A 21,639-nucleotide genomic window follows, 5' to 3' on the forward strand; every position below is an offset into this window, starting at 1 on the left:
GAAAAAATACGTGTACATAAATAAATTAATTAAAAGTATTGAAACCTCAGTAAATGTGAACTAATGTAGATTTTCCTAGTAATTTATGAAGGAAAGTCTTAATTTTATTGAAGACACGGAGGCGAGTATTATGCAGAAGTCTTTTCTTTATTTTTAATAGCAGCTCCAGTCAAGATCAACTACAAATCCCATAAGGCAAACAGCGAACAGCCAATGGGAAAACAAAAGTAGTTCGTAATAATGCACCAATCACAGACCAATCTATGTAATAATACCTATCTTGACTGAAAACAGCCCTCTTTTCTTGTGCGAAACTCAATGAGAAGTAAACAATGGTATAATAGCACAACAAATACAAAACGCCAAACAGAGCGATAAAACTTCTTGTAAATAGAACAAAAGTCTCTGGAGGAAGACCGGAAGGTTGTGACGATCCATCCCTTGAAAGTCCTTGAGAGGAAACACCGAAGAGGACACCGTACATAAAGGGTCTCTAGGAGGAAGTTTGCTGTGTTGATGTAGAAGCTAAAAGGGAGGGTAACAAAGACACAGAGTTAGAATTTGTAGCAGCGGGATAATACTCGCCTCCGTGTCTTTAATAAAAATAAGACTTTCCTTCATAAATTACTAGGAAAATCTACATTTTATGACAAGACTGGAGGCTCCTATTATGCAATTTTAAAGCGTATCAATAACATTTAAAGAGGCAAGTTGAATTGGTTTACAATAAAACACTTTTAAAATATTATCATTAGACCAGTCAGCTGACCTGAGAATATCCTCCAAACGAGAACCGGCCCAAAAAGCTTTGGACGCCATGGCTCCTCTAGCAGAATGCGCTCCGAAAGCAGAGGTATCAGTACCAGCTAAGGACATAATCCAGCAGACCCAGCGAGCCAAAGTAGGAGAGGACATAGGATTATAAGGTTTCCTGAAGGAGATTAGCAATTGGGTAGATGAGGAGTTTCTCAGATCGGCTGTCCGTTGTTCATAAACTTTTAAACACTGACCCACACAGAGTTTGGGATGATCGGGAAAAAAGGGATAAAAAACTGAAGAGAGGTTTGTTTTTGTACGTCTCAATACATTAAACAGAACTCCAGAGGGAGTAAAATAGCGAGCGGTAACACCCAGGGCTCTAACATCAGCGTTTGAAAGATACTAAACATAAAAGCACAGCCAGCTTAGACGACAACTGTTTTAAAGATAGCAAAGAATTGTCAGGCCAAGAAACAAACAGTTTTAGTACGGCATTAACATCCCATAAAGAACTGTATTTAGGTTTTGGCGGATTAGAAAATTTTACTCCCTTTAAAAGACGGCAGACCATAGGGTGTTCACCAACCGGCTTTCCCTGAAAGTAATCGTGAACAGAAGAAATCGCAGACCTATATAAATTAATAGTGCGGAAGGACTTACCCTTACTGGCTTCCGCCGCCAGAAAGTTGACCATCATAGACACATCCGCTGTGAAGGGATCAACTTGTCTTCCCAAACACCAGCAACACCAGAGAGACCAAGCTGATCTATAAGCTTTCTTTGTCCCAGGAGCTGTTGCCCGGTCAATGAAGGCTGCAGCTTCTGCGGAAAAAGAAACGCTAGATCGGGATTCCCCGAAATTTTCCAAGCCGATAAGACCAGGGACTGTTGAAGAATTAGACTGTGACGGAGACCTTGGGGGTTGGTCAGAAGATCTGCAAAGGAGGGTATCAGGAGCGGGGTTTCAATTGACAGTTCCAGGAGGGAAGGGAACCACACCTGGGAGTGCCAGTAAGTGACTATGAGGACTATGGAAGCTCGTTGACGTCTGACTTTTGCCAGTACTCTGGGAATCAAGGTAAAAGGAGGAAAGGCGTAATTGAGGGAAGACGACCGATCCTGAGTAAACGCATCGAAGGCTAGAGCTAGAGGATCCGGATGCCAGCTGAAGAATCGTGGAAGTTGCGCGTTGAGACGTGATGCAAAAAGATCTATATGGAAGGGGCCCCACTTGTGGAGCAGGATGTTGAACACCTGCAGATTGAGCATCCAGTCGCTGGAATCCCGGAAATAATGGGAGTTCCAGTCCACTACTACATTGAGGTTGCCCTGAAGATATTCAGCTTGAACAGAGATTTTGTTTTGAAGACAGAACTCCCAAAACCCTTTTGCTAATTCCGCTAAAGGTTTTGATTTTGTGCCTCCTAGCCGATTGATGTAGCGCCCCACTGAAATGTTGTCCATTCTGAGCAGAACTGAACAAGAAATTTTGTCTCTTGCGAGGCTCCTGGTTGCAAAGGAGCCGGCAAGCATCTCTAAACAGTTTATGTGCAGTTTTGACTCCTCTAGAGACCATGAGCCTCCAGTCGAGATTGTACCACACCGTGCTCTCCAACCCGACAGACTTGCATCTGACTCTAATACAAGATCTGGGGCTGATGTGAAGATAGTCCTGCCGTTCCAGGCATCTAAATGGTCCATCCACCACTGGAGTTCTGCACGTGAATCTTGGTCTAATGCGATAACATCTGAATAAGCTAGACCCTTTTGGAGGTGACGGATTTTTAGTTTTTGTAACGCACGATAATGCAGAGGACCCGGGAAAATTGCTTGGATTGAGGAAGAGAGCCGACCTACAATCCTTGCTAAAGATCTGAGGGATAATCGAGAACTGCGTAGGATCAGGAGAATTTCGGACTTTATGGATTTGATCTTTGATGACGGTAGAAGGAGAGTAGCTGATACGGTATCCACTAAGAACCCTAGAAACTCGATCTCTTGAATCGGATCCAAGGAAGAGTTTTCGTAATTTATGATAAAACCCAGATCCTCCAACAGAGTGCAAGCAAGGTGAACCTGAGACAGTAGCAAAGTGCGACTCTGACTCATGATCAGAATATCATCTAAGTAAATCACCAGACGAATGCCTCGAGCTCTGAGAAAGACCTCTATCGGCTTCATTAGTTCGTGAAACACCACAGGCGGAAGAGAAGTGAAACGAAAATATTGACCTGCCCAATGGAATTGAAGAAACTTCTGGGAGGCGGGATGAATGGGAACCGAAAGGTAGGCATCTTGAAGATCCAACCTTACCGACCAATCTCCTTGGAGTAGTGTATCTCTGAGATGAAGAATGGTCTCCATCTTGAAATGACGATATAGAACAAACTGAACTGTTTCAGATTGATGACTGGGCGCATCTTTTTGTTCTTTTTCTGAACTAGAAAAACGGAACTGAGGAAGCCTGAAGAATCTAGAGAGCAAGGAATAATTGCCTGCTTTTGCAGAGGAGACTGGACTTCTAACTAAATTAAATCTGTCATTTGAAGCGAAATCTGAGGAGGAGCAGGGAAACTGTCTTGAAAAGGTTCTGAAAAGAGTTCTATAACATAACCTTGCACTGTAATTAAAACCCAAGGATCTCTTGTAAGATCCTCCCATTTTGACAGGCGTTGAGCAATGCGACCCCCCACCACAGGTGTACAGGTATTCTGACTTACCGGCTTGCGCAGCATTTCTGGTGTTGCGGCTTCCTTTAGCCCTGAAGCCCCTGCTTCTTTTGGGATAGAATTGTGGCCTGTAGTCTCGAGAGGTGTTATGGTAGGGACCGCGGGAACCTTGGTTGGCGTAGGACCGGCTGGGAAAGAGGTTCCTACCTCTGCCGGCCCTGGTGAAAACCCGAGAAGCAAACATCTTTTTTAAAGATTGCTGCACCTTGTCCAATGAGGAGAAGGTAGACACATACTTGCTGAGTTCTTTTATGAATGAATCACCGAACAACAAACCTTCCGCTTTTACACCTGGATCCGAACCTGCTAGGTTAGCCAGTTTAGGATCCAGCTCGAGTAGGAGTCCTTTTCTCCGTTCATGAGTGATTGAGGAATTAGCATTCCCCAACAAGCAGACTGCACGTTGTGCCCATAAAGAGAGCCCCTCTGGGTCAATGGACACATGTTCCAGCCGGGCTGATTCCGCCATATCAAATATGCGGGTCAGGGGACCCACAATGTCCAAGAGCTTATCTTGGCACGTGGACCAAGCTTTATCTACCCCTTTACGGGGGTCCTTGCCATATTTAGTGAAGAACGCCAGCAGCGAGGTGTCAATCGCCGGTGTCGCCGTAATTTTTGAAGATAAAGCAGGGCGGGGAAACTCTGATTTCAGTTTTGCCTGGACCTGTTTATCCCGGGGGGTTCGAAGTCTGGCAGTCACGTAATTCGCCAAATGATCTGAGGGGGCCCACTCTGTGGAATTTGGGTGTTGAATATCACAAGGGTCAAACATAGGTACCCCTTCTGAATCAAGAATCGTGTTGGACCCTGAAGAATGTTTGAATTTTTTGTGTGGATAAGGGGAGAAAAACTCTCCAACGTCCTTGTCGGAACTATCCGCATCCGAGTTAGGGTCGTTCATTTCGTCGTCTGTGTTCAAAATCTTTGTTATTTTAATAGGGGACGATAGGTGTTTAGATTTTGCCATGCATTTCCGTACAGACTTAGATATTAACCCCTCCTTGTTAGGAGGCCCTTGAGGAACCACGTCCTCTGCCATGTGTGAAACATTGTCACTTCCAGTTAGCGTCGTTTTTACGTTTTTTGAAGGGACCGGACACTTTCTGCATTCCCCTGCAGAATGGCCCAGCATGGTCTTGGACACTAGATGAACCACAGAGTTCTCCAAATGTTTTTCGCCAAGAGGCAGCCATAGCCTGATCAACAGAAGTTTGAATAAAATCATTCAAATTTTCCTTCAGGGCGTCTTCCTCCTCATCTTGAGAGAAATGGGATCGAGCGCTGTCCATGGTGATAGCAGAAACCAGCAAAACTTGTAGCAGGGCAAGCAAGGGTTAAACCTCTCTCAGAGAGAGGAAAAAATGCTGCCTGGCTCCGCCTACGGGTGGGTCTGAACTAAAAAAACTGAGCAGAAAGCTCCGAGAGCTGAATTGAAGAAGACCGGTCTCAGCTGTGGGAAGCTGAAACCGAGGCCCCGAGCACCGCAGGACACTTTCAAGCCAGGAGCCGAGGTACGCAAATGTGACTCTTCAACGCGCGAAGGCTAAAATGTCTACACGCGCTGAAGAGAAAAAGGGTCAAAGTGGCCGTTTGGGGAGAGCGCGCGACGCAAGCGCTAAGAAATGTATGCGGCTGACAAGCCGGCTATCGCAAAGGCATACAAAGCGTTTTAAAACGAAACTACACAGCGCTTGAATGAATCACGCTAACACGTCAATGAAACAACAAGAAAAATAATACTTATCTTGACTGAAGAGCAGCAAGAAAAGAAGGCTGTTTTCAGTCAAGATAGGTATTATTACATAGATCGGTCAGTGATTGGTGCATTTTTACGAACTACTTTTGTTTTCCCATTGGCTGTTCGCTGTTTGCCTTATGGGATTTGTAGTTGATCTGGACTGGAGCTGCTATTAAAAATAAAGAAAAGACTTCTGCATAATAGGAGCCTCCGGTCTTGTCATAAAATTTGAAATTGGAAGCCAACAATTAAGTTGGTATCCTTATCTCGATTCGTGGGAGCAGAGCAAGTACAGTAAACAGAATCTAGTATAGATCATTGGTGGTCGCAGTTGAAGCACTTGTGTGTACCAACAAAAGAAAATGCATTAGAAGCAAAATAAGACAAAGTGATATGCTAGAGTCTAGCATATCACTTCATCTTTTATAGTTAAAACTAATTTTCAAAAGGTTCACCCTCCCCATAAAAATCTTAGTTTTAGTATTTCTTTGGGTGTGAATTAAATTAAATATTCAATAATTTGTGTATTTGTTTCATACATACTTGTTTCTGTATTTTTGTGTATTGTTCATAGGTTCAAATAATAGACGTTTCTTAGTCAGGGGTCCCCGGGTTCCAGCAGTGATTGAGTGTGGGGTTCTTGAAAAATCAAAAGTTTAAGAACCGCTGTCATACACACTATTGATGGGTTTAAATGATTTCTGAAACTTGGGGGTATAACAAGCCTGGTTGATGGTGAATGTAGCAAGTTCAAAGTGATTTTCAGCAGGTACTTAATGAATTAGGACAAAGGCATTGATGCCCATTTGATAGTCTGTTTAATTTCTAAAACAGATCTTTTAGAGATTGGTTAAATTTTGTGAATTTTACAGTTTCAGCAACAATAAGGCCACAAGTAAACTGAAATGAGCTAGCCATAACTGAAGGATACTGCCAAAACACATTTCCTCAAGAAGTATCTTCTTATAAAATGGGATTCAAGCAGTGCTTTATTTCATCCAGTGGTTGAAAGGGGTGCTCACCAGCCCTTATTTCTGGGGACTGACACTTACTTTTCCTCATCAAACGTTCACCCAGAACAAGAGAAAAAAAACACAAAGGAGGGGGAAAGAGAAAGAGGAAGAGAAAGACAGAAAAAAACAAAAGCAGTGAGAAAGGAAGAAAGCAGGGATGAAAATAACCTCCAAGATTGAGACAAAGCGAGACTGGGTATCTTGTGGTGGATTAAGGAGGGTCAAGAAAAAATAGCCTTGTTATTCAACACTTACAATATTCATAACCCTGGCCATAAGGTTTCTGTCCAAAACCTTTGGTCCCAGCACTTATTGATTTACAAATTAAGCACAGACTATTGTACAGCATCTGCTGTTGTGCGATATCAGAGTGACAAGGATAACATATTTAGACCACAGGTAAGTTAAGTTTCTTGTGCCGTCCAAGATGATTATATCTAATGAGTATACTTTTTTTTTCTTGTCAGTGGCATGACATGTTTGGTTGTCTTGTATGTGTTTGACTGTAGTCCCTCTTTCACATTCAGCTTCCAGGAGACACCAAGATAATGCCTGTAAAACTCAAACATACTAGCACACCCAATGAAAAGAAATGTTTGCACATCCAAACATCTTTTGCAGGAGTGAAGGTGGCCTAACCTACCAGTTTAAATTTTAGTAAGTCACCCCTAAGTGAGCCTTAAATGCCCATAAAGCAGGCTGCACAGTATTTAAAAGTATAATATGTAAAAATGTAAAGTTACACATGTCTTTTCAGTAAGAAGGCCGTAAATGCTTTTTTCAATGTAGCAGGGTTAGCTGCTCCATAGGAAAGCACTGGGATATAATGTTTAATGTTGCTGTCGCTGCTTCAGAAACAACTACAGGGGTAATTCCTGCACTTTTTAAAAAAATATTTACTACAAGCCCAAATCATTGGTAAAGTCAGATTTGTAACACATATTTCAAAACAGATTAAAAAAGCCTATTACCTGCCTAATGTCTCCAGAAGCCCATTTGCATGAGCTTCCAACTGTCACCTAGGAGACTAATAGCCCCTTTGAAGAGGTGTGAACTTGTTCCTAGTGCTGCCACAAATGCCATCAATGTGTGGAGAAGTTTTTTTCATCTGACAGGATGACCACCTGATTAACTTGAAAAATGACTAGCTTGTCACTGGAAGATGTAGCCAACTCATTAGCCTGCCCCCTTCTTCGATCATCTAGTCAGCCAGGCACCTATTCCAGTGGGAGAGGAGCTGCCTCGAGAAACGGTTTTGGGGGACCACAGAGGGGTTACTCAATTCCTAGGCCACACCTCTAGGATAGGCACAAGTGCTTTGCACAGGGGAAGCAATGTTCTGCCATGGTGGAGTTACGTAGAGAGGAGCACCATCAGATTGTTTGCAGCAGGGCACACAGGAGCTGCTGTAAAAGTGGGGAGGGTCACCCCTGGTAACTGTTCCCTATTGGTTACGGAGGGCAAAGAGTCGCCCCCAACTAGAGTCAATGCCAAGCATAAATAAGACACCCTGGGCACCTTATTCATAATACTACTGGATCTGTGGAAGACAAGAGAAGTGCTGCACTTGCTAATAAGACCTTAGGAGAGATCTGAAAGGCTGGACCTGCTCCCACATGTACCCAAAACAAAGAAGTACAGCCAAGAATCAGGTGGCTGACCCCCTGTTAAGTTACAGGTTCACAGCAAGCTGTTTGAAACCATTTTACCTGAAGAGTCTAGCTGACTAGTTCCAACTGGACCAACCCTAGATCCTGCTTGCTGCCTCATAAACAAGGTGATTGATGAAATGCTTGAATTAATTTCAGCCACTGACAGTCACTTGGGTCAGGTTCCGGATACAACATTTTTGATCTACTGTGCCAGTTTGGACTCAGTCATATGCAAATCACACTTGACTGTGCTCCAATAGGAACAGCCCAGCCTGATCCGCCAGGCCAGGTCCTACTGAACCTGAACATAAGCATCCCAGGACAGGTTTCACTCTTAGGGCTGATTGGTTGAACATAGCGTGGTTCCAGTGGCACAGTGAACAAGACACCCAAGACTAGGCATACCTGTCATGGGACGTGCCTGTGATGAAGTGGCTGACTGCACATGTAGAATTTTGAAGGTGGGGATGTGATGATATATGGAATGTTGGGGGTATGTGTGCTGGGTGAAGGCTGGCAGGTCATTGTATTTAGAAGAAGGATTGTCCCCCAGTAGGAGCTGCCAAGGGTTTTGTTGTAACATAAGGGCCTAACATGAAATACACAACTTACCTCCTAATTGAGAGGCTCCAAACTCTTGTGTGAAGACCCTGCCGTAGAACTACAACAGTTTCCCTCCTATCCCTTGTTTTTTATTGGGGTCTGGCCAGGAACATCATGTCATCTACTCTTAGCAAACTTCTGCAGTTTTTAGGGTCGAGCCTGCGTCACATGCGCTCGTGGATGTGTATCGCTAGCGAGACGCTTTAGGTATCAGAAAAGGGCTCGGAGCCCCGTCGACGTCACGTCAGTGTCTTTCATTGGCAAGTTGGCTTGCCTGTTACAATCCGCTTCTTTTGATTAGTCGAAGGCACGCATACGTCATGCCTTTTCTGTGGTTAGCCCTCCTCGAGGGCAGCCACCAAGTACAGAAAACATGCGAGGCTCGCTGTAGTTATGGACTACTTTTTCTCTGTTTTTGGAGCGCGATCTCGCTGGGCAGAAGTCGAGCACTTTGTTAATTGCACTTTTGCCGTTATGTTCATAATTGCACTTTGTGTGAACTGTACAGCACGATCGTGCTGTTTTTTTCTTTTGATGCAGGAAAAATCTGGTTGGGAGTTTACAACAGCTGTAACTCCGACAAATGCGAGACCCTAGTGCATTGTAAATGCTTGTTTATTTGAGTCACTGCTGTATCTCGCTCTAGCCTTACCCCTTTCCTGAGAACTCAGATATCAATGAATCCATTGTCATCTAGACATAGATTAAAAGTAGATGGGTGTGCATCTTCTATTTTGATTTCTGATATTCTCATAGATTTGCAGTCCTGTGACAGCGAGCAGGCTTGAACACTGTTTCTTATCTCTGCTGAGAACTCTTTGATTCATTACTGCTGCAAATTAAACAAATACATGTTTTATGTTACACGTTTTAATGGCTGGTTGTTGCAATCCTAGAATTTGAAGCTCTACCTAAATTAATGCTGCTTTGTCATTGGGGCTGTGGTGTTGTTCAGCTAAGATATTTGTGTTGTCATGCTGTGTTGCTGTGGCAGTGTCTAATGTCCACTGTTTTGTGCTGTGTTTATGTGTTGAAGTTGTTTTTTGTTTTTAAAGTGTTTGTTTTATTGTAGTGTGGTTTTATACAATTGTTTTGCACTGTGCTAAGTTGTGGAGCTGTGCTTTATATTGTATTGTGTTGTTAAGTTCGACAGTTATGTTGTGGTTTGGTGTTGTCTTGTGGTTATGTTTTATTGTATTGGTGTTATTTGGGCCGGTGTGAGTATTTTATACCATTACTTCCATGTTTTCAAAACATAGCTTTTGACCTAAGAGACAGAGTGGAGAACTGTTCCTTGTCACATAATTATTGGATCAATTTGAAACCACAGAAATTTCTAGGATTTTTATATAAGTGCATTGTGTAGGTGGCTGTGTTGTGATGCTTGTATTGTATTGTGTTGTGTTACTGATAGGTGGATGTGTTTTTTTCTGTGTTTATGTGTAACTCATTAAATGATGGTTTAACACATAATTGTGCAGTACACCCCAATCCAATCCACCACTATTTACCCCACACCAATCCAATCCACCCTTCAATACAAACCACTCACCCAAATCCAGTCCAAACCACCCCACTCCAATCCCCCAACCCACTTCAGTCTAATCTGCCCCACTCCAGTTTGCCCCACTCTAATCCAAAACAATCTGCCCCACTCTGATTCAAAACAATCTGCCCAATTCCAATCCAAAACAATATGCCCCACTCCAATCCAAAGCAATATGCCCCACTCCCCTCTACCCCACTCCAATCTGCCCCACTCCAATCCAAAACAGTCTGCCCCACTGCAATCTACTGCACTCCAAAACAATTTGTCCCACTCCAATCTGCCCCACTGCAATACAAAACAATCTGCCCACTCCAGTCCAAAACAACCTGCCCCACTCCAGTGTTGTAGGGAATGTAAAAAATAAACATGATGTAGAAAATATTAATGGCAAGGGTTGCTCTCCAGGGGGGCAATTATGTTTTAGGCCACTGACTGGCCTATATTAATTAGGCCCATCTGCCCCCAAGTTGGACAGAAACCTCTAGTCACCAGGGATTATTTACTTTTTTTTATTTTTTTTTATTGGAGGGGAGTGGCCCCTTAGGCAAGGGACGCTCCCCAGGGTGAGCATATTATATTAGGCCCATTTGCCCCCAAGGAGGGCAGAAACCACTTAGGCACCAGGGATTGTTGTATCTGTGTGTGTGTTATGTTTGGGGGGTGTGCCCTAGGGCAAGGGTTGCTCCCCATGGGGGCCATTACTGTTGGCCATTTCTGCCCCCCATGGGGGCAGATCAGCCTATTTTTATTATGCCCTTCTGCCCTCAAGGTGGGGCAGAAAGCCCACTAGACACCAGGGAAGAATTGTTTTTTTAAAAAACAGGGTGGGGGTTTGGCCATTGGGAATGAAGTTGTTCTGCCCACTGGTGGGCAGATGGAGCAATTACCCTGATCTAAACCCCGGGAGGGGGGTGGGTCAGAAAGCCTACTAGATGCCAGGGAATTGAAAAAAGAAAATAGCGGGGAGGGAGCTGCCAACCGGTATGGGCATGGTTATACCTCCCCAACCCAACTGAAGGGGGTAACAGTCTTTCAGTCCCCCCCTGCAAACTAAAGGATCTTATCATCCCAACAGCAAGCAAGAGGGCATCTGATTATTTTGGGTTTTGATTTTAGATTTGGGCCAAGAGAGCTTGGGTAACTCTCAATATCGTCCCACTTAAAACGGTGAGCAGCTGCACTTTTTGGACTTTAGGACGCTGCCACCTAGAATAATCTACCAGACCTAAACACACATCTGAAAACTAAACATCTGGGTGAGTCCAGGGTGGTGTGCTTCACATGACCCTACACCATTTTCTTACCCACAATGCCCTGCGAACCTCCACCTTTGCTTGAAATTGTGTATTTCCCTACAGTTTTGTGGTGGAACCTTCCGGAATCTGCAGGAATTCACAAAATTCCTACTACCCAGAATAGTTGCATCTATACTGATAAAAAATCTGCCCCACTTGTCAACCTAAAAATGTTTTTTTTTTCAAACTGCCCTTTTGGACCCGCTTTGGTTCCCTCTCAATTTTGACATGTTTTTGGCCCTTCCCTGTCACAGGCACTTGGTCCACCTACACAAGTGAGGTATCATTTTTATTGGGAGACTGAGGGGGATATTGGGTGGTAGTAAATTTGTGCCGGTGCGGTGATCCCACACAGAAATATGAGAAAAATTTGATTTTTGCACAAAATTTGTGGTTTGCTGAGCATTCTGGGTAAGAAAACATTGGGGGATCCACGCAAGTCACACCTCCGTGGACTCATTCAGGTGTCTAGTTTTCAGAAATGTTTGGGTTTGGTAGGTTTCCCTAGATGGCTGCTGAGCCCAGGACCAAAAAAGCAGGTCCACCCTTGCAAAAACAGGTAGTTTTGTAGTAAATAATTTTGATGTGTCGATGTTGTGTTTTGTGACATTTCCTTTTTTGCGGGCACTAGGCCTACCCACACAAGTGAGGTACCATTTTTATCGGGAGACTTGGGGAAATGCTGAGTGGAAGGAAATGTGTGGCTCCTCTCAGATTCCAGGGCTTTCTGTCACTGAAATGTGAGGAAAAAATATTTTTTTAGCCACATTTTGAGGTTTGCAAAGGATTCTGAGTAACAGAACCCGGTGAGAGCGCCACAAGTTAACCCATCCTGGGTTCCTTTAGGTGTTTAGTTTTTTAAAATGCACAAGTTTGGTAGGTTATCCTAGGTGCCGGATGAGCTAGAGACCAAAATCCACAGCTAGGCATTTTGCAAAAATCACATCAGTTTTCAGTGTAAAAATATGATGTGTCCATGTTGTGTTTTGGGGAGTTTCCTGTCGGGAGCACTAGGCCTACCAACACAAGTGAGGTACCATTTTTATAGGGATACTTGGAGGAATGCTGGGTGGAAGGAAGTTTGAAGCTCCTCTCAGATTCCAGAACTTTGCAGCACTGAAATGTGAGGGGAAAAGTTTTTTACCACCTTTTGATGTTTGCAAAGGATTCTGGGTAACAGAGAGGTACCATTTTTATCGGGAGACTTGGGGGAATACTGGTTGGAAGGAAATTTGTGGCTCCTCTCAGGTTCCAGAACTTTCTATCACCGAAAGGATTCTGGGTAACAGAACCTGGTGAGAACCCCAAAAGTCACCCCATCCTGGATCCCCCTAGGTGTCTATTTTTAACAAATGCACAGGTTTGCTAGGTTTCTCTAGGTGCCTGCTAAGCTAGAGGCCAAAATCCACAGGCACTTTCCAAAAAACACATCAGTTTTCAATGTAAAAATGTGATGTGTCCATGTTGCGTTTCCTGGCCCGGGCACTAGGCCTACCCACACAAGTGAGTTACCATTTTTATCAGGAGACTTGGGGGAACGCAGAATAGAAATAACACGTTTTATTGCCCCTCGTCTTTTCCTTCCAAATGTAAGACAGTGTGTAAAAAAAGTAGCGTGTTTGAGAAATGCCCTGTAATTCACATTCTAATATGGGGACCCCGGAATTCAGAGATGTGCAGATAACCACTGCTTTTCAACACCTTATCTTGTGCCCATTTGGGAAATACAAAGGTTTCCTTGATACCTATTTTCACTCTTTATATTTCACCAAATGAATTGCTTTATACCCTGTATACAATGAAAACCCTTTGCAAGGTCCAGCTCATTTATTGGCTCTGGGTACCTAGGGTTCTTGATGAATCTACAAGCCCTATATATCACCACAACCAGAAAAGTCCAGCAGACATAACAGTATATTGCTTTTAAAAAAATCTGCCATAGCTGGAAACAATTATAGAAGAAAACGTTGACAGAAATGGCTCTTTTTTTCTCCTCAATTTCAATATTTTTTTAATTTCAGCTGTTACTTTCTGTAGGAATACCTTGAAGGGTCTACACAAATAACCCCTTGCTGAATTGAGAATTTTGTTTACTTTTCAGAAATGTTTAGCTGTCCGGGATCCAGCATTGGTTTCACACCCATTTCTGACACTAACTGGAAGGAGGCTGAAAGCACAAATTATATTAAAAATGGGGTATGTCCCAGTAAAATGCCAAAATTGAGTTGACAAATGTGGTTTTCTGATTCAAGTCTGCCTGTTCCTGGAAGCTGGGAAGTCGGTGATTTTAGCACCGTAAACCCTTTGTTGATGCCATTTTCTGGGAAAAAAACACATTCTTTCTTCTGCAGCACTTTTTTCCCATTTTTGTGGAAAGAAAAACTACATTTTAGCTGTATTTTGGCTAATTTCTTAGTCTCCTTAAGGGGAACCCAGAAACTCCGGGTACCTCTAGAATCCCTAGGATGTTGGAAAAAAAGGACACAAATTTGGTGTGGGTAGCTTATGCGGACCAAAGGTTATGAGGGCCTAAGTGTGAACTACCCCAAATGTCCAAAAAAGGATCGGCACCTGAAGGGGAAAATGCCTGGCAGCAAAGGGGTTAAGGATGTAGTGGAATAGGAATTTGAAAGGGTTGTAAGTTAAAGGCCAGCTCCTGACTAACTGACCCAAAAGCATTTACGACATCAGCACACAAGTCCCCCAGCACGCAATCTGTGTCTTCAAACAGATTGTAGCCTGAGTATACAATAGGTTCATAATTGAATTAGCCCAGAGCACACAGGTGATTGATTTAACAATGGGTGCCTTGAAGAAACTCAATTCTGAGAACATGGGGGGGCTCAGGCACACAATGCTGCCAGCACACACTCTAAGGAGCTTACATCTACTATGAAGCACTCATGCATTGTTAGACCAGAGAATGCCCTGTCAGAAAGCACTGTCAAAAGTCTAATAAAGAATGTGTAATGGTTTGGTTCAGGAATTCAGGGCTATGGGGTCACATGTACTTAAGGGGTTTTCCGTCTTGAATCTGTGCCTTTCAAATTACCTATTACTTACTATGTGTAATAAAGAATTGTATTGCATTGTACTGTATAAAAAGGCCTGCCTGCGAACAGGCATTTGAGGAAAACCGCAGAGGTAGCATGAGCGGGCTGAGGTGTAGCCCATATTGTTTTTCTCACTGTGGCAACAGTTAGTAAATACTGTCTTTGGATTGGCAAGACACGTCTGCATGGTTATTGGAGTTGGGAGCCTTTTGCCCACCCCATAACAGTTGGTGATCCACCCTGCAGGAGATTCCTTTGCCTCCCCACCTGATGGCTGTCACGGGAATACTACCTGCCCCCTGCTCCAGAGAGACCAGTGCACACACTTGGATTAGAGGAGCAGCGGCCCGGTTTAAGTTTAAGTTCTGGCTGTGCACGGGGTGGAATTGATCCAGGCACTGCCGTCCTTTTAAGATGAGGGCAAAGCAGACACGACCCATGTTTGTGAATTAGCATGTTCTTTTTGGCAAAGTCAAATGATGATGTAGAATATAATTTTGTGTTTCGTTTGTCTTGACAAAATTAAATATGTAAGTGTGGTTAAATACAAAAGATATAAAGATAGTGCACCACTGCGCAAAGTCAATAAAGTCCAGTAACACAACGTTGTCTTGTAACCATCTTCATTTTTTAATTATTGCTTTTTCTTGCATCAGCGATCAGTCAGCCAACGCGTTTCGTCCTAATCAAAAGGACTTCATCAGGGCTTATATATGTATAGTCTTTGAATTAATTGTCTTTCCATATTATTGAACTGGTAAATATCCAATGCTAGCCCATTGTATAATTTTTTTTATTATTGCTTTTTCTTGCATCAGCGAAAAAGCCTAACTGCTCAACCACACTACCACAAATAGAGCATTAGTATTATCTGTTATTGCCTCTGTCAAGCCTCTTTGGGAATCCCTGGACTTTGAGATAGTATATACAGAGCCAGCTTCCTACACCAGCATTTTCCCTCCTGGCAGTGCCCTACGGGGCGTTCTAAGCCCTTCAATCGTATTGGCTGCATCTAGTTCCCACACTTCTAGGTCACTGATTTGCGTAGACTAAGAGTTCCCAAAAAGTATTTCGCTCCATTTGGGTCACGCCCACCAACTTTGGAGTAAACCAGTTTCAAGTGAGTCTTGAGTGTGTCTACTATTTTGGCCTGCGTGCGTGCCTCAGACACCACCAGTGTCCTAAGTTGAATTTTAGGTGAGGGGTGTGTTTTGTGACATTTTATCCATGCTAGAAACCGTCCAGAGCTATTCCCCTCTCTATAAAGAAGAAGCGCAGACTTGTTGTTTCTTCCCTGCTTTATTGTCGGGCATTAGCCTCTGGTAGGCCGCCTGTTTTCCCTCCACCTAAAGAGGTCTGCCTGCAGGGTTTTGCGCACTGCACACATTAAGCCTATACATTGACCCCTAAGTACTGCTTTCATTGCTTCCCACTGCGTGGCTCTGCTTTGTGTTCCTAGCCAGTTTTCAGTAAAACAGTGTTGGAGTGCCTATGCCAATGTGTCCCTCCCATGTGCGTCTTGTACTATGTGAAAAGGGAATCTCCATGTTTTGGCCAGTTAGACGCTAACCTCCCAGTCCAGGAAACACACCACTGGGGCGTCATTGTACAAGTAACAGGAGAGATGCGCCACTTCCCCAGCCCTCAGGGCTGCGTGGTCTGACATCAAGATCCTGTCCAGCCTACTGTGTGCCACAGGTCGCTGAGTGGCATGTGTATTCCCTCCATCCAGGGTGTACCTCCCTCCACACATCTTTCAGTCCAACCTGGGCCATACTTCCTGCAATTGTGCTGTCATCTTGGGTTTAGGAGTTGGTCAAGGGGAATGGCGATCAAATTCCCCATCCATAACACTGTTAAATTCTCCCACCCAGAATATTTTAGCTTCTATTATGGGGAGGAGCAATCCCCTGATTACTCCATAAAAGTTACCATCATCCACATTCGACCTGTAAGTGTTGATAAAGGCTACCTTAATACTGTCTAGTGTACCCTGCAGGAACAGAAAGTGGCCCTCAATGTCTGCCTCCATATATGTCACTGTGAATGGGACCCCCGGGCAAACCACACCAAAACGCTGCGTGAATATGAGGAGTAATTGGCATAATAGACTTGACCCCTCCATTTTTTGGGCAAGTTTATCTGCTTCCTGATCAATAGTATGTGTGTCCTGGAGGCATGAAATACTTATCCCCTATTGTTTAAGCGTGGAGAGCACTCTATAGTGTTTCTTGTAGGATCCCAAACCCCGAACATTCCAGGTAAGAAGTTTCCACTTATTCAAGCAGGCATGGTGTAGTGTAGCTTATGTAGGTCTTTAGTAGGGCTGTACCCTTAACAATGTAGTCATGATCTCAGAACAAGAACCCTTACAACAGTTCAACAAAACTGTTCCCCCCCGCCCTCTCTCCCCGGACAATAATACAGTAACCCATTGTGTTTTCCCATCCACATGTCTACATGTGCCAGACAAGCACTGACTTCCCACCCTTACCCACTGATACCAGTAGGTTCCCCTTAACAGTAAATAACCGTCAGTTATAACTCCTGTCTCTCTTTCCGCCTTCAATAGCACTGCATGCAACTAAATGTATTTAATTATTCCAGCTGTAACTCATCTGAGGTTTCTCTCCTATCCATGAGGCAGATGGAGTACTGTGACAGCAAATAATGCATAATGGTTCAGGTAAAGAAGCATAACATAACTCATCATAGTTGTGATCCATAATTATGCATTTCTATCTCAAGTATAGTGCCGGGCTCCACCCATCAAATCATGTCCACATAATACCCTCTATCTCCTCCCACTCAAATAACCGAGTCCCGGAATGACCCAGGTCTTGCTATTGCCAAAAAGATCAGTTTCAGGAATATCTATAGTATAAACATCATGATACAATATAGACATTACAATGGAAAGGATATGAGTGCCTGCGTTTAGGGCAACATGAGATTCCCACGGCCGTGGGACTCAATCGCCATGCGCAGTCTCAGTCCCAAGGCCTGTTTCCGGTACTGCATCGTCTTGATTGGGTGGTATAAGTGTGATCCCAGTCTCAACAGAGGAGTCCTCCCCCTCTGTCTCCGGGGACTCATTCTCTTCATTACCTGCAGTAGCCATCGTGCCATCTTCACAGATCACCACTCGGCCACAACCCCCTTAAATGGATTCCTCCTGTTGCGCCAGCCTTTGCCTGCGGGTTCTCCGTTGTCCTCTATGTGCTTCCTGCAGCTCCAGCGCCAACCTAGGGCGACTTCGTCTGGTCGCTCAAAGAACTTCCGGCATAGATCATTTTCAATTTGACGGGCATAAGAGCATATAGCGAATGTTCAAAGTTGGAATGTGTGTTTTATTTTACCTCTATGAAGGTCTTGTGTTTCTCTTGAACCTTGTGTGTATAGTCTGGGCAAATAGCAATGTTTTGCATTTTGTATTGCGGGTGGAGTTTTCCGTGGTTGCCTTAAGGATAGCGTCTCTGTCCCTGTAATTTAGGAGGGGCCCCTGGACTCAAGTAGTCAGTGATATCTCTATCAGGAAGTGTTCAGAAAGTTCCAGTGTTTCAAGTCAGATCGCACATATTTTTCAAGGAATTACTCAGGGGGTAGCCCCTCCACTTCTTCTGGGAAACTTAGTAGGCGATATTATTTCATCCTGATCGGCCTTCTGCATCTTCAGCCTTAGCTTCCAATATTGTTGCGACCGACAGCATAGTGGTCATTTGCTGATGACATCGTTGCAACTGAGTTTTCAGGGAGGTGATGTTTGTTTCTGCCTCTGAAACTTTGTCGGACACTTTGCGCAGGTTCTCTCTGAGGAGATTTACTTCTTTGGAGACATTAGCTATTTGGCTTTTCAGCGCAGCATGAGATCCATGTACGCCTCAAGCACAGCAGCTCTCAAAGGATCCTCTTCTTCTTCTAGTACTCTGTCCAGGGAGTCCAGGGCCTGCCTGATGATCCTCTGTGTTGTCTGATGCGGGTTGCATACTGAGTAATAGTGTTACTGTGGGGCTGTCTCTGCGCTCGATCTTTACCCATCTTGGCCAAGAGCCAGCAGTCAAAGCGATCAGTAGTGCCCCACCATATTGTAGTGCTGTTTTTTCAGTTCTGCATGCATTGTCGATTGCTGTCTGCTTAAAACACTCTGTACCAATGTTGGGCCCAGCATAGGTCCCCCTCCCTGGAACCTCTAGTCTGCACAGAGCGGGTCAACCTCAGTTTTACAGTGTAGGAGGAGGAAGAGGCCTTTTATCGTCAGGAATCAGACTGTTGTTTAAGTCAATGCCCACCAGACTGCAAAGGCGCACGCCTCCCCTCCCCCAAGGCAGTGCTCCCCAGGGCAGACCTTCACCTATTTTCCACCGCTTGTCGGCCACCTGGTACTCTGTTGCTACGTCCAGCCTGCTGCCGGAGCTCTCACCCAGCCCTGCCAATCGCCCAGGTGCGCTGCGGTCCGTGGCCGAGCAGGGACTCTCCTCTGACCCTGGCTTGTGCCAAAGCCAGCGGCCTCGCTTCTCAGATAGCGCAGGTTGACAGGACCGCCCTCCAAGCCCCATAAGCCCCAAAGGCCCTCACCACAAGGCCCTCCACATTGCCGCCACCATGAGAGGCTCAATTAAATCTCCTGGCTCAGTGGACACCATGCCCCGGTCGCTCGCTGCAGCGCACGCAGCCCTCCTCTCTGCCCAATTGCAAGGGGCCTCACTGGTGGATACCCGCCGTTCTGCCACTCGGGTCCACCTCGGCAGAACAGAGGAGGATAGTACAGGGTATTATTTCTTTGTTTTTACTGCATCTTGGTGTAGTTGCGTGTAGGATGCTGTAGGATTTGGTGGTCAAGTACTGGAGCACACTAGAAGCGCGTCCTGTCGGACATGTTGCTGGCCATGCCCCCATCTTGGTTAAAGAGTTACCAGTTTTAGATATTAAGAAAATGTATGGACGAATCAGAGTTAAGAAGGGGAATGATGTTTTGGGTAGAGATTTGGTCAGATCTAACATACAAATTAATGATTTTGTCCAGATCAAACTGACTTATCATGGCAAAAAAGGGCAATCCAAATTTTCCAAAGTTTTTAAAGTGGTGTGTGTAGGTAAGACCTTTGGAAAACTCAATAAAGGTTCATGGTGGAACTTAGAATGGCTAAAGTTGTTAATGATGCTGGTTGTTTGGGCCTATGAAGGTGCATGTGTTGGCATTGGAGAGAGAGAGAGAAAGAGAAAAAAAAACACCGGTCGATCTTAACACAATTTTTTATGTAAAGTAGACTGAAGCTTGTCGCTTATATAATACATGACTTATGTAGTTTAGTTTTAAGAGAGTATATATATATATATATATATATATATATATATATATATATATATATATATATATATATATATATATATGTGTGTTCTTCCTAGACTCGTTTAATTTTAAAGTGACGTGGTAATCTGCCGTGGTGGACATCTGAAGTATACATATGCTCCCAGGCGTATTTAATCAACGTTCAAATCGCCATTCCAAAACGGTCGCCATGTTTACAGCTATGGAATTAGCTCTGACGTGTGTCTCTTCTCTCTTTCTATGAATTTATGAATCGGTTGTGCTAAATATTCATCTAAAATGGCTTCAGCCGCCATCTTTGTTGTCTTTCCGCCTCGCAGTGAGCTCCTTTGTCATTGGTTTGAGCTTGGATGAACTCAAATAGCTATTGGTCGGCTGAATGGGGAATTCCCAGGTTACATAAAAATACCCTGTTTTGGGGGAATCCAGTGGCGAAAGGACGGGGCTGTTCGGCGCAGTCATGTCGGGGAAACGGCTTGACGAGGATTGTTGCGATAGCGGCCTTGGCTCCTTGTTGGAGGGGCAGCTATTGAGTCTTCCCGGGAGCCAGTACTCCCTTGGGTGTCTCCCGATCACAGATAACTGGGAGAGAGAAATCCGGAGTCCAAAGTCTTCTGATTCTTTGGCAAGGGCTGAGGAGCCTCTGTGGATAAGGGACCCAAAGCCTTGGGGTGACGAACAGACCCCCAAAGTCTCAGCGGAACAGGAGTTCGAACGCTTTGACTCTGCTTTGGGCGATTCGTTACGGGATGAGGATGTGGCTGTCGTGGAGCTGGGGGGTCTAGTGCAGGATATACGCTTGGAGCAACACACAGACCCTGAACACTGGGCCGCGGGAGTCTGTGGGTATCTATCAGACGAGGGAGACACGTATGTATTTGGTGTCTGTTTGTTATGGTGTTGTGTGTAACGTTTGCCTGTCCTCTTTCACTTAGTTCGCAGCGTAAGCGTCTTGGCACCACCTGCTGCTGGCTGCTGCCAGTCTCCGAGCAACAGTGGTGTGAGTAGGACTAAGGTGTTAGTTATTTTCTGTGACTTAACGCGGTTCCTAATGGCCTGCATCCGTGCCATGGTCTGTACCTTCACCCTTTCGCAGTTTGTTACAATAACACTGCCTGAGGTAGCCCAAAACGACACGATGATAGTTAATTTACTACGTACACTCCGCGGCTTAAAGCTCAAGCAACACAGCGAAACTAAATAGGATATTCACCTGCTTCGAGTAAGTTGATTTGTCCACTATCGGCTCTGCTTTTGTGAATGTACAGCACACTGCTGCGTCCTGAGTAAAAGTTCGGTTTACTGTCTGTGTCTATTGCCCAACCTTTGTCCCAGCCATACAGTCTTGAAAAGCGAGTAGTGTTAACTGCATCCCACTTCTCGCATTTCACTAGTGATTTTAGTAGCTCATTGGTGCATGAGACGAGCAATGTGCGGTTTTGAGAGAGAACGGACAAACTACTAATACTTGTGCTCAATGTGATGTCGTTCACTTACCTTAGCAAGCAGCCCACGCCTTGCAGATTAATCGCCCTTCTGTCACTTCTTTATAGCGAGATTACGGATTTCTTCTCGGGTGATGCACAGCCACTTTAATTGTAGTGTTGATTTAAGAGGGTTACCGTCTGAACCAAATCCTTCACTGTTTTAGATATTAATCGATAATTCCAATCGTATTCCGCCTGGTGATGCAGGGTTTCGAGAAATTTGGCTGTTCTCAAAGCAGATGTGACGATTGAATCTCGGGTCACTGCGAGGACTAGTAAACCTGTGATTTAGGTTGCAGCGCGCTTAGACTCAGGCGTTGTGAATTGGCACCGCCTCAATCACTTGGACTGTAATTCGCCCCGACAAGGCGAAGATGTCATTGCTGTTTGTGATTCTAGCTCACATCCAGGGAGGTGAGAGTTGCTTAT

The 21,639-nt window shown here is 44.5% G+C and overlaps 1 protein-coding gene across 2 annotated transcripts in view; it reads left to right on the top strand.

Annotated features, from left to right (window-relative positions):
- The first annotated feature begins 20,071 nt into the window (after positions 1-20,071).
- Positions 20,072-21,639, top strand: part of NFKBIB (NFKB inhibitor beta) — a 63,439-nt gene continuing 61,871 nt past the window's right edge. The window contains exon 1 of one of the 2 annotated variants that reach the window (XM_069206902.1): positions 20,072-20,569. In XM_069206902.1, coding sequence (XP_069063003.1) covers positions 20,184-20,569 — 386 coding nt within the window. In that variant the 5' untranslated portion in view covers positions 20,072-20,183. Of the gene's footprint in view, positions 20,594-21,639 lie in introns of both variants that reach the window. The other variant, XM_069206901.1, reaches the window with a different exon arrangement.

Source organism: Pleurodeles waltl, chromosome 9 (genome assembly GCF_031143425.1).
Source record: "Pleurodeles waltl isolate 20211129_DDA chromosome 9, aPleWal1.hap1.20221129, whole genome shotgun sequence".
Taxonomy (NCBI): domain Eukaryota; kingdom Metazoa; phylum Chordata; class Amphibia; order Caudata; family Salamandridae; genus Pleurodeles; species Pleurodeles waltl.